Genomic DNA, 14,658 nt, shown 5'->3' on the forward strand with positions numbered 1-14,658 from the left:
GTTGCATTGAATAAGAGTACTTGTATTGTGCAATGTTTTAACACTGTTATTGATAATGTTATTGGCCATTCATTTGTTGTTTGAAATTCATCCATAGAATGATAACTCCGTTCTGAAATTGTGAAACATAATCATATTTTTGTAGAAATTGATCAGTTTAACGTCAAAATTAATCACTTATAGATCAAATTAAAATTTTTTATTTTAATTGATATGTTTAAGGTTTACTTTAAGTTGAAATTGATACCTTTAAGGTCAAAATTGATAAATGCCCATAAAATTGAAAAATTAGGTTGGCCGAAATTGACGGTCTCATAATGAGACCGTCTCGGCCAAGTTTTTTGCGTTTTTCAATTGGTCAAATTGATAACTATTTGATGTGTGATCTTGGGTCTAATTTGAACTACTAGAATTGTTAACTGATAATTTAGACGTTTAAGTCAGTAGTTATGGATATATTTGATAAAAGTTAAGTATTGAGTGTTGGTTGTATATAATTAGGGATGGTCATGGGGCGGGTCTGGAGCGGGTCCGGCCAGATTCAGACCCTGACCCTTTTATTTTTTATGGATCCAGACCCGAATTCGGACCCTTAGAGTTCAAAATTTTCAGACCCAGACCCTACGGATCTGACGGGTCTAGGGTCCTTAATAGGTCTTATACAAAGCCTCTTTAATTTGTCAAAATTGTACCTTTTGCGAGTCTTTTTGTATTTTTGTGAGCAACTTATTATCGTATTGCAAACACTTGTTCGAGTCCATAAAATTCAAATACAAAATAATTACTAAAACTTAAAAACACTTGTCTAAATACATAATTAAAAAGCAAATATAAAAGACTAAATGAGAAACATAGTGAATCAAGTGAATGAGAAAAAAATTAGGGATTTAGGGTTACTGGATTGAGAATGAAAATTTGAGAAGGCAATCAAGTGAATCAGGTAATCAACTGATCAAGGGCCCAAGGTATTATATTATTATATATTAATAATAAAAAAAAATTAATATTAGAATTTAAAAATCAGAAATTCATAATATAAAATTTAAAAGTTTAGGATCCGGGTCTTCACCTTAGGACCCGGACCCGTCAAATATTTTTTGGATCCAGATCCGACCCGAATCCGATGGGTCTAAAAAATTTAGACCCAGACCCTTAAAAAGGGGCGGGTTCGGAGCGGGTCCAACAGGATCCTAGACCCATGACCATCCCTATATATAATAGAGAAAAAGTAAGTGAAATGCAAAAACACAATGAAACGAATAGTTTTTGGCTTCAACTTAAAAGTCTCCTTTCTATTCACTTCAAATGTTTTATTTGTAATTTTGCACTATTTATCAACTTTTTGTAGTTTGTAATCTACTTTTAATCTATGAGTTAAAATAAAGTAGTTAAGTAGAATTCTATTCGTTTTGATGTAAATTTTATTAATATTAATTTTTTTTAATTTTTAATCATGTATAATTAAAGATATTACAGATTATATTTTGTGCATTAGCAAAGATGCAAAATAAATGAATCTTTTAAAGTGAATAGGAGAAAGTATTAACGTAAAATTTAATATTTTTACATATAATTAGAAGAATAAGTTACATAATACTCATGTAATCTAAACACTTCATTAGATTCTACTTCCTATGTTAAACTAAAATTGATTAAGCAAATAAATTCCTAGAGATTCAAACATCGAGGAAATATTAATATAAGTATATATCACATATTAAAGGTAGAAAAATAAAGGATTGAGAATAACTAAACTATGAATAATAAAGTCTTAATTGGTTCAAGATATGTTTAAGGTAATTAACGGTACAATAGCCTTTTAAATTTAGGTTTCTTAAATAATTTTATATATTAACACTATATATTACTTGTTTCCAAGCCTAAAATTCTAAACAATATAAAATAAACATGATCATAAAAATTAATAAAGATTTTTACTCTGTCTTGATCAAAATTAGTAACTAAATTGTGAATAATGGATTGAGAACTAACTCAACCAAAACTATTATACATTTTAACATTTTTTGTTATAAGATAAATTGAAAAAAAGGTTAATAAAATTTAAATTCCAATCTCGTCTGAAAAATATGATACTTCTTATCATGCAAGTGAGATTTGATTCTAATTTTTTAGCCTTGAGTTTCATAAAAACATCTAGGGACCCACCTATTCCATAGTTATTAAAAAGAGGTGTAATATGGTTTATGCTTTAGACTAGGCACTTGGTAGGTAAGAATTGGTTATTCTTAAATAAGATTTAAAAGAATTTGGTTATACTTTGTGATAATCTTGTTTAAAATTTTACTTACCAATTTGCTCAGTTTTTTGAAATTTTCTTATTTTAATTAAAATGCAAATTAAAGAAAAAAAAATTCAAAAAATGAGCAACTATTTAATAAAAATAAATGGATTGTATATAACTATATAGAGTAGAATTTTCAACCTATTAATTATCATTGACGAAAATTGTTTTTCTACCGCACAAGGTCAAGCAAATCTAGTCTCTATTCTTATTTACAAGTTATTTTTTCTTGGATTATAATCCAAAAGAAAAAAGAAAAAACTTAAAGTCAAATTAGAAATAAATGATTGAAATAACAAATCAATCTAATAAGTCATAAATTTTAAAACAATTATCTAAATGTAATATCTTCAAGAAAATCACTAAAACCGACATCACTTATTAAAACTTATCCTACTCAATTGGACTTGAGAAAATATTAACAAAAAAAATTAATCAAGATTCTATTTTTTCCCCCTAAATATTGGTACCAAAAGTATTTAGATTAGTAATTGTTATGTTTTTAGTTGAGTTAGTTTCTTGACAATAGTTATGTGAGATTTTGTTTGATTTTTATGTAAATGTAAATTTATAGTATTAATTTTTAATGATTTTTAATTATACACAATTAGAGATATTAAGAATTCAATTAATACAATAATGAAAGTATATAACTAAATGAAACATTTAAGCTAAATTAAAGGAAGTATAATAATAATAATAATAATAATTATGAACATAAACCAAACATAGACAATTGAAAATTACTATTATTATTAGCATTTCAAATTACATGTTACTTGCTCTTTCTTTCGCATAGTATTATTAGCCCCAAATATATATATATATATATGTCGTGTGAATGAAAGAAAGAGAATAATAATAGTAAAAAATAAATATATTTTATGGGAAATTGAGTGTTTATGTGATGAAAATATAAGTCAAATGTATGATGTGTATTAGAGAAAAATGGGTCATGACTAAAAAATAATGCAAAATCCATACAATGGACTAAAATAAAAAATAAGAATAACGTATTAATGTATATTTGGAAAAAGTAACTAATGGCAATTATTTGCTATGGCCAGACACAAAGTCAAAACTTTAAGTGAAAAAAGTTATAATTTTTATATCGAAATTGTAAAAAGAAAAACTTAGATGAGGAGGTTGGATATTGCCGAAGTATAAATATTTGAGCTGACTTTTTTTATCGACAGCAAAATCTATGAGTAGTATGATTTAAATGTAGATTTAAAATAGTAATTTATATAAAAATATGACATACATGCTCTCCGGCCAGCCGAGTCAGCCACCATCATGGGTTGTTTTTCAATTCACACATGAAATTCCATGATGAAATCATGAATCACCACAACCATAAAAATATCATTTCTACTTTTCCAATTTATTAAAATCACTACGTCCACAATTTTTCCACTTTTGTAGGTCTTTCTTTGTGGTAAATGAGGAGTATTTGACTTTGTGGCCTTTTCAAATATTCTCTTGTTTGGGATTATTATTATGCTTAAAAATTAATGGGAGCTTCTTCTTACTGCTCCATCCATTATATTGAATTTGCTATTGAAAATAACATATATTAAGTGAAAATATTATTATTAATAATAAATTTAAAGAAACTGATAGGTAAAAGATTTTGAAAATGTTTATAATAGATTTGGAGTAGAAGTTAGATGATGTTTTGTAATTTAGAATACATATAATCCTAATATAATGCAAAACATGATAAGGTTATAATAATTTGTTGAGAAACTTTTGTATAGATTTAGTGCATACTAAAACAGCATATATGATATATCAATCTTGAGATGATAGTGTTAGTAATGAGTGTGAGTTGGTGGAGCGAACACTCAATTCTTAAACTAATCCAAAAATATTTGATTCTAAGTTAATTCATAATTTAATTTAGTAAAGTAAAGTATAAATGTGTTTTGTTGTAAAAAAAAAGAATACTCCCACAACATCAATTCAAGTTCAAACAAGTGAAGGTTTATGTCAAAACTTAAGTGTTGGTTGAATTTGACTAGACACAAACTCATACTCTTTCTCTTTTATTTTGTGTGGTTTCATATTAAAACTCAAACCCCAAGAGTCTGAACCTTTTGATTTTAACAAACAATCATAAAGTCTAATGAGCTTATGGTTCTAAACGAGTGGCAATTGAGTTTTAATATTATTGTTCTTTCTCCACCATTTTTTGTTAAGTTTTTTTTTTTTTGAAACAATTTTTTTTGGTTAAGATTTAACAAAGTATATAATGGATTTTTAGGTTGATAATAGCTTAATAGGTTTAATTGAGTTCAAAAAAAAAATTAAAATATGTCTAATGGGTCAATTTTGGGACAACTTTAGATCAAATACGAGATTAGGACGAATTTATGTCTAAAACCTTATAAACATACCTTTTTTTAAATACCATTACTCAAACTCAAATTCAAACCCGTTAAGTTTCAAATAAGTGGATCTAAAACCTAAAATTAAGATTAAATTTAGTCTTTCAGAGCATATCCAATAAAATCTTAGACTCAAAACAAACCTCAGTTAAAATGATCAACTGATAATTCAAGTTGAGTCATTTTCCATTCAGATCATTTTCATTAGTATTAGCTTCATATCAATCCAATTAGAAATGTTCTTTTGATTATCAGGTCAATTTCAGGTCAGATATTTCAGATCGATTCAAAATTAAATCTTGTATCCACATTAACTTTTACATAATGTTAATCCATTTTTAAAGTCGAATTTAATTATAAAATTGAACAAATGTTGGGCGATTTAGTCCAACGAGTCCAAGAGTCAAAATTTTACATGTCAACCCATAACATCATCTAGTCAAAGTTTAACATACTGAAGTTCCTCCGGCCAAACTTTTATTACTTGTAGGAACCCAACTAGAAATATCCCAATTAAACAGAAAACCCCCCTAAAATAAATACACACATGTATTTTTAAACCTATAAATAACTCCATTGATTCCCCATGAAAGAGAAAAGATTCATACAAGAAAGTACAACCATATAGTCTCCACAACTTCCTTGATTTCTCATACCTAATAGTGAGAGAGAATTGAGAACCCTTGTCATCTTATAAGCCAATTGTGTCAATCTCTAACCAACATTTATCTTGTGGTAGAGATTTATTCTTTTGTTATCTCTTCTTGATTCTTACCCTTAAAAAGTACAAAAAAATCCAATCTTTCAATTTTTAATCTAATTTTTTCTTTAAAAACCCTTAAAAGATACCTCCTTTATTACTTGGGGGTACTCTTAACATACCCAAAAGACCAAAATCACTCAACAATGGCAAGTTGGGTACTTTCACAATGTGGGATTAAACCTCTCCCAAAAAATTACCCAAAACCCATATCAAGATTTTCCTCAAATCCCATTAAAATTAGGTTTTCCCCTGTTTTTTCCTCAGATCTAAACCCATCTTCATTGTTGATTTCTTGTTGTTCAAAACCCAATTCAAAATCATTTTCTAAGGATAAAAAATGGGAGGTTAAGGTTAGTGCCCCTTTAAGGGTAAGTTCCCCTCCTTTTGAAGAAGAAAACGATGATAACTTTATTAATGGGGTTGATGAATTTGACCCTGGTGCACCACCTCCATTCAAATTAGCTGATATTAAGAATGCAATTCCAAAACATTGTTGGGTAAAAGACCCTTGGAAATCTATGAGTTATGTTGTTAGAGATATTGTTGTTGTTTTTGGATTGGCTGCTGCTGCTTCTTTCTTTAATAATTGGCTTGTTTGGCCTCTTTATTGGATTGCTCAAGGCACCATGTTTTGGGCTCTCTTTGTTCTTGGTCATGATTGGTGAGTACCCTTTTTGTTAATCTATATATTATCCTCCATTTCCTTATACTTGAAATATGTTTTATTTTACATTATTCACAAGTCTTGCTTTGAGGTCTTTTCATTGAATTATCTTTAAATATAGTTAGTGTATCTTTTTGAATCGACAGCTGATTGGAGTGACCGATTTAACAAGTTAGTTTTATGAACTGACCAACTTATTTGAGCAACTTGGTGTAATTTACTGATAATTTGACAACTTAACTATCTATTTATACCTAAAAATTGTAAAAAAAAACTTTTTTTTCAAACACCCTTTTGTTTCAATTAGCAAGCATTGTGTAAAAATTGAGGATAGTTGGATATAATTAGCAAGCTTGTATAAAAATGGCAAATTTTTGTTGTTTATAGTTGCTTGAAATGTGGCTAATTGTTATATCCTACTTCTTTTTCTACTTTGTGGAATTAATTCTATCTTTTTAATAGAAGTTATTTTTAATTTTGTTGTTTGTGTAGTGGACATGGAAGCTTTTCCAACAATCATAAGCTTAATAGTGTAGTTGGTCACTTGCTTCATTCTTCAATCCTTGTTCCATATCATGGATGGTATGTTAATTCTATACTTATCATTCATCATTTATGATTGATATTGTTGGTAAATGATGGATTATATGATGTTAATGAGTAGTTTGAGCTAAAAGTTTGAATCTTTTGTGATAATATAGGAGGATTAGTCATAGAACTCACCATCAAAATCATGGGCATATTGAGAATGATGAATCATGGCACCCAGTAAGCTTTTTATAAACTTTATTTTTATGTGTTCTTCATTTTCTTGGGAATATTTTTCATTGATTCAAATTTCTTGTTTTTGTTTTCAGTTGTCTGAAAAAATATATAATAGTTTGGACACTATGACAAAGAAGTTAAGGTTTACCATCCCATTTCCCTTGCTTGCATACCCAATTTATCTGGTAAGCCCTCAATCTAGCTTGTTTTTTCAAAAATGGTTTGCATCAAGGAATCAACTCAACCAAAAGCTTAAAACTGATGATTGAGGTCCCATGATATGTTATTATATACTCTAACATGTCCCTCACACGAAAGCCCATTGTGCTAGAAGTGTGGATGCACATAGGCGCTGGATATTCCGCGCTTTAAATGAGGGGTGGTTGAGATTCGAACTCGAGTTTTATCACGTTGGCTTCTGATACCATGTCAAGGAACCAACTCAACCAAAAGCTTAACCTGATGATTGAGACCCCATAATATGTCATATACTCTAACAGTTTGTTGATGTTCGATTGTGTTTCGTGTATTGATTGATTTGTTCATCTGCAGTTTGCTAGAAGTCCTGGAAAGTCAGGCTCACATTTCCATCCTGATAGTGATTTGTTTACTCCAAATGAGAAGCATGATATTGTAACCTCCACAGCTTGTTGGTCAGCAATGGTTGCATTGCTTGTGGGGTTGTCTTTTGTCATGGGCCCTATTCAGTTGCTCAAGCTCTATGGTGTCCCTTATGCGGTGGGTTCTCATTTTTTTGGCTCAATCCGTTAGAAATTGTTCGAATTAGCCCTCGGTTTTCATTTGTTTGTATTCATTGCAGATATTTGTCATGTGGTTGGACTTGGTAACTTACTTGCATCACCATGGTCATGACGATAAACTTCCATGGTACCGCGGTCAGGTGTGTTTTGCTAAACTATGTCTTTAATATATTGGAATTTGAAACTGATTTATTAGTTCATGTGGTGGGCCCTAATCTTTTAGGTTCAAGGCTTTATCAGTGAAACATAATTCGCTAGTTAGTTCGCCTTTTGGATTCGCGATTCACATAAAATGGTTCAAAAGTAGATTAAAACCGATCATAATTTGCTTTTTTCGATTCGTGATTCGCAAGGCAATTAGCGAATCATGTGACAATGAGCTTTATCGTTTTTGTTGTTGAGATTTACATGTTTTAGTGTGGTCAGACCAAGCAAATATAGTTTCCCATGAAGTTGTGTGATTTAAATTGCATGATTAAGTAAACAACTTAATCCATTGCTTTGTGGTAGTTAAGACTTCCTATGTTTAGACCTGAGTATCAAATAATGAACAAATTGAAAGAAACTCAATCCCCAAAAATGTAATTTCTTGTTGGATTATGTCAACCAAACAATCACTTAGGTTCCATGGTAATATTTGTCAAAAAACAATTGTTAGGATGTTCAGTTTGAAAATTTACTAACAAGGGTAAGGTTGCGTATATCCAACATTGAGTTACTCGATGTTATAGTTCCGGAAATTGATTCATCCGCTTGTTTTTGCTCACTAGGAATGGAGTTATCTTCGAGGAGGGCTTACAACGCTAGACCGAGACTATGGATGGATAAACAACATCCACCATGACATTGGTACTCATGTCATTCATCATCTTTTCCCACAAATTCCACACTATCATCTTATTGAAGCAGTAAGTATCCATCCTAAACAACCTACATACCCATCTATTTTCTTCATTTTTTAACACTGATTATCAACGTGCAGACCGAGGCAGCAAAGCCCGTTCTTGGGAAATACTACCGAGAACCCAAGAAATCCGGACCTCTGCCTCTATACTTATTTGGTGTTCTCGCAAATAGTTTTAAGAAAGATCATTATGTTAGTGACACCGGAGATGTTGTCTACTACCAAACCGACCCTAATCTGTAGTCTTACCGAAGAGTTGCAGAAAATTGATTCTTTGGGATCGTTCCCTTGATGTCTGATAAAGGAAGGATCCGAGTAGTTTTGTTATTAGTAACTATACTTATGACCGAGTAAAGGCAAACAAAATTTCGTCGAGATTCACCAACAATTTCGAGTTTCGCATGTACGAAAGAGTGGTTCAATGAAGATGGATTGCATTGTCATGTTGTGTACAAAGCTTATTTATAGGTTTGATGGGGGATGATTATGCAAATTATAAGTATTGTAATTGTTTGTGTTAATCATTCTTTATCATACATTATTTGCACATCTATTGTATAGATTATCACTGATTTTCTGTCAAGAACTACTCATTAAGTGTTGGTGAATAACTAATAAATAACAAGTTTAGAAAATGGGTTGTACAAGTTTCTTATTTTTGAAAATTTGAATAAAATAAGATGTTTTAACAATTTAATTCTAAAAATAAGCTTCGTAAAAACTTTATTCTCAAAATAAGCGTTCGTACATCTCAACCTAGGCTTGGTGAAAGTTGCTCTTACTAACAGCGACTTAAAAAAAAAAACAATTAGTAAAGCCTCAAGTCGCTGTTACTAATAGCGACTTTAAGGTTAACTGTTCAACTCTTTAATCTCGTAGGTTGGAATGAGAAAGTAACTGAGAAATGTAAACTTAAAACTCATTAAGTCGCTGTTACTAACAACGACTTAAAAAAAAATGATAATTTTTTTTAAGTCGCTGTTAGTAACAGCGACTTTCACCAAGCCTAGGTTGGGATGTACAGACACTTATTTTGGGAATAAAGTTTTCACGAAGCTTATTTTTGGAATTAAGTTGTTAAAACATCTTATTTTATTCAAATTTTCCTTATTTTTGATGACTTATTTGGGTCAATTTAGGGTTTGTTAGTGATTATTGAATTTTTGTTATATGTGAAATAGAATTATTAAGTTCAAAATAGTTTCGTTCTTGAAAGGTTTAGGATTTAGGAAAAGCGGTTTTGAGCTTACAGAGTTGGTGAGAAAATGATCTTAACACGAAAAATTAGTTTATGACAAACATATAATGGAATGGAGGAGAATATATATGAAGGTTTGATGAAATTGATTTTCTTAGTCGTAGATTAGTAGATTATTCCATCCTATTCATTTTAAATATCTCATTTTTTTTTTCATGCTTGCTAATGCATTAATTTAACTTTTAATATCTGTAACTGGTCTTAGTTTAAATTTGTAAAAGGTTGATAATCGTAAAATTTACATTGAAAAGATCAAACAAGATTCCACTAAATTATGTTTTACCCTATAGATTAAGTACAAGTACAAGCTAAGATTGATTGATGCATAGTGCAATATTTCAAATGAGACATTGAAAGTGAATAAAGGGAAAGATAAAATCGAATTTAAGTTGTTTTCATTCTTGTAAGAGCACTCCCATCTGTATAAAATAATTTAATAAAAGGAAACTTTTTGACAAGGGTTTTGCTCTTATCAGTGAGTACTCATAAAAAAAACATGCGTACATTTCCAAAACAATAGTGTGGTGGAAGTTTGTATGGAGCTCTTTACACTGACCCCACCACACAAAACAAATAAAAAAGTAGTTAACTGGCGCGTCAGCACATCTAACCGATGTGTGACACGTGTTTTGATTGCAAAAGTTTTTCTTCCTCATGAATGAAATAAACTTGAAATAGCAAAATTTTTACACAAAAAACATATATGAATGAAATGAAAAGTGTAGAGATAGATTAGTGAAATTTTTTTTTCTTACCATTCAAAATACCCTAATTGACATATTGTTTGAGATTAAGATTTTGATATTACCAATACCAATCATCGATAATCAATTATCATTGTTTATGTGTTCTCTAATGCACATGTAAATGTGAATGCTAAGGCACACATACTTGGACATTTAAGTATCATAAACTAGTCAATTTTCAACATCATACAATGTGTGTACATTTTTTGACTTTTCCAAGTTAAAATAGGGTTCACATACAAACACAAATTTTTGTGAGAGACGGTCTTTTAAAAAGGCCATTTTTAATTAAGCCAACTCATTATATATTTTTTAAAATATTGTAATTAGCTATTAAGAATAATGTAAGTAGACATTTACGATATTAAAAGTAGGCATTAACGATACGATAAGCAAGTATTAAAAATAATATAAGTAGGTATTAAAAATACGGTAAATAAGCATTAATCTTTAATGGACTGGGGTTAAAATACGTCTCTCTTATATATTATGTGATTCTTATTGGATTTTGTCATTCTTGTGCGGTGGTTTTGCTGGTTATGTGGTCATTGCCGCTCTTCAAATTGGGACCATACTATATATTGTACCTGTAATTGGTTTCACGCTTATCACTTTTATTTCTTTTATTTCATATTCAAATTTGCGTTTTTACTTAGGGTGTGTAATTTTCATTCGATTAATTAGGTAAATTAGATAATCGGATCAGATAATTAAGTTTGCCTTTTCACTTAGGGCATTCTAATGTCTACGTAGGCTTTAATATAATTGTCTGTTTATTTTTAAAATTGAATTCGGCTACAAGGTTAGTTAATATCGAAACGTCGAAACTATTTTGAACACTTTTAAGCGTGTTTGTCTCTAGTCTTAAGCTAAGTTTTATGATAATTTCTTTGACAAAGGGATAGTCTTAAGCACAGTCTTATAGTAAGTCTTTGATATTCAAGACTTGAGTTGAAACTCTTTTGGATTCAAAAATTTTCACAATATGTTATGTGCTGTCATATGTTATATTTTTATTTATGAGTCTAAATGATAAAAAATGAATAAAATTTTGTAAAAATCTGATATGTCAAAGTCTAATTAATGAAGCTTAAATACACTTATATGTGTGAGTAAAGTTTTTTTATTCGGCAACTAAAAATGAAATGTTATTGAAAATTTGATTTTCTAGCAATATTTTTAATTTTTGAATTTTTGGAGATACTTGGCCGAAAAAAAAAAAAAAAATTAGTGTATGAAATGCAAAAGACCACATGATTCTCTCAAAAGAATATTTTAAAACTTAGATTTGAACATCTTAAGAGAGTAATAAGGATATTTTGCTATCAACTTTAAAATTAATATTTTATAAATTAAAATTTGCAATATGTAGAATCTCGTACATTTTAAAATTTATCAAATATTTTAAATAACAAAGACCAAACAAAAATCTATGAATTAATTATTAACAGTCTTTTTTTTCGTTTAATTGCCCTTGACGAGTTTTTAATTTATCTAGAATATAAATATCTTAAGCAATTTTAAGTTATTTTTTTAATTTTGGACTGCAAACAAAAACTATTATTTTTATAAATTTATTATGGACAATTTTAGTATTTACTGAAATATTTTTAAGTCTAAATAGGGTCAATTGACCCTATTGACATGAACCTCCCTTCGCCATTATTATCAATACCTACGAAAATGATTAATTATCTTTTTTTCTTATTTATAGGGCTTTTTTTTAGCTTATTCATGACTTATAATATTATCCACGTGATCACATGAACCAACCGAACATTCACACGGGTGAGGCGTGAAGCACTCTATAGTTGTTGGTATTCCTAATTGTTGGGGTACACCATTTGGGATACATTTAGTACTTCCTTTAATTCACATCAATTGTTCTGTTTTAATTCTAATTATATGTAAATAAATATAATTAAAGGTTAAAAAATTAACATCAATAAAATTTACATTGAGACGAATCAAATAAAATCTCATTTGATTATATTTTAACATCAAGATTAAGATTAAGATACAAATTAAAATTCATTGATAAATAGTATTAAAAAAATCATTGTTCTGATATACTTTCTTCGTTCAGAAATACTTGCTATATTATCGTTATTGACATTTTTCATCATTCAAGCTCATTTTATACATTGCGGGTAATGTGTAAAAAAATCGCATACTTTAATAATATTAATTTTTTTAAAATTTTTAGAGGAATATAGTTTAATTTGTAAATAATTAAATAATAAATTAAATTGCATAAAAAATAAAACTTGACGGATGGTATATAAATTTTATAGAACCACGAGATAATTATGGGTATTTCAAAATTGTAAATTAAATTGTCATCATCATGTGGTCTCCTCCGTGGAAAGTGATCATGAAATCAATGAGATTCCAATATGAATTGCTCTTTGTATATGCATGGTTTATAACGGATGGATAGTGAAGCTCAATTGTCATCACAAATCTATTTGTTATCACAAATCTATCTATCTATGCAAAATAGAAGTAGTAAACAAGAAATATAAAATATATATATATATGTCGACTTTATAATAAAAATTTTTCTACACCCTTTTTATGTTGTAATTAGGTAATCATGTAATATTTTTTTAATTATATGTATTCAATTGATTAGTTACAAAAAGATTTTAAAACTATACATTATTTACTAACTTTTTACCATATACAATCAATTAGGATATGTGCTCCTAGTATCTTTTAATTACAATGGATAGTTATCAGATAACATACTAATTATTTATATAAAAAATTTATTTTCATTAAAATATATTTGTAATAAATTAAGAAAAGAAAATAAATTTGAAATACCTTTTCATATATAATCCTATATATTACTTACATGGATATATTCAAAAAAAAATACACAAATTAAATAGATTACACATTTATTATTTAAGTAAATAATTACAATAAGATATCAGTAAAATAAATTTAAAATGATAATTCTATGACTTATGTTTGAAAAGATTACTATACATAAATAAATAAATTAGGTTATATGTTAATTCTTGTAGTAAATTTTTAAGGATCAAAACTTATTTTAAGATTTTACAAAGACATTCAACATTTAAATTATTTTTTATGTGTTGAAATTTTCTATTATTTTTATGTAATTATTTATAATCTATGTTGCTGAGTGCAATTATTTAATTTGAGTCTTATTAATACTTTTACAGTTTTATAAAGGTCAATTTATAGTTTCAATATGATTAAGAAGTCATATAATAGCTTAATTACATATATATAATTAGTATTTTTTTTAATTAAATAATTCACAAACCATACTTGACACGAGAATCTATCTAGTTAGGATACTAAAGGAGAACATTAATCTATTCATGGAAAATTCTAAATGTGGTTTTATATTGTCCGTCTCACTCAATTTGTTAAATTTTTGTTTATGAAAATGGGCCCAGTCACTTTTTTAATTATCATCTGTATATTTTTTCATTTTTTTAGTTGACTTTTTAATTGGCCAAACATAAAAAAAAGTAATAAATAACTTTTAAAGCCAACAAAAATGCTGGTTTTATAAGCTAAAATAAAATGTATTGGCTAACGACACATATTTTTTTAATAACAACTAATCGTCAATATTTTTTTTTCCTAAACATTTCTATAAAAGCAAATTTGAATATCAACTTAAACAAGAATTTTCTAGTCTAGTGTGTATGGTGCTATGTTCAACACTGACCACTAACAGCATTCATGGATGCTTACGTAGACGCAATATAAGTTAGTTATCTCGCACATGTAAAACCTTAAAGTTTTGGTGGTGTTAATGGTCCTAATTTAGCTATGGTGCACAAGAACATATGTTTTCATTATTGCGAGTAGGTCTATCGAATAAATCAGGTTGCGTTGAGTTTGGATTCAGGTTGTATATTAACAGGTCAGAAAATCATTGATCCAAACCTAACCATTTTAGTTAATTGGGTCGAAAATCGTAACTCAAAAAGATCTGCAATAGATTAGATCGACCTTATTTCAATCCTCTTAACTCGTGTAGAGTTTTTTTGTTTTCTTTTTATTGTTTTTATTGACTACATCTTATTCTTTAAGTCTTAATATTAAACTATTCATT

At 28.5% G+C, this 14,658-nt stretch overlaps 1 protein-coding gene across 1 annotated transcript; it reads left to right on the top strand.

Moving 5' to 3' along the window:
• The first annotated feature begins 5,225 nt into the window (after window positions 1–5,225).
• LOC130803064 (omega-3 fatty acid desaturase, chloroplastic) lies at window positions 5,226–9,184 on the top strand. The gene is made up of 8 exons (XM_057667226.1): window positions 5,226–6,116; window positions 6,612–6,701; window positions 6,821–6,887; window positions 6,977–7,069; window positions 7,437–7,622; window positions 7,705–7,785; window positions 8,416–8,553; window positions 8,628–9,184. The coding sequence occupies exons 1-8, from the start codon at window positions 5,599–5,601 to the stop codon at window positions 8,790–8,792; spliced, it is 1,338 nt and encodes a 445-aa protein (XP_057523209.1). The 5' UTR covers window positions 5,226–5,598; the 3' UTR covers window positions 8,793–9,184.
• The last annotated feature ends 5,474 nt before the right edge of the window (window positions 9,185–14,658 follow it).

Source organism: Amaranthus tricolor, chromosome 16 (genome assembly GCF_026212465.1).
Source record: "Amaranthus tricolor cultivar Red isolate AtriRed21 chromosome 16, ASM2621246v1, whole genome shotgun sequence".
Taxonomy (NCBI): domain Eukaryota; kingdom Viridiplantae; phylum Streptophyta; class Magnoliopsida; order Caryophyllales; family Amaranthaceae; genus Amaranthus; species Amaranthus tricolor.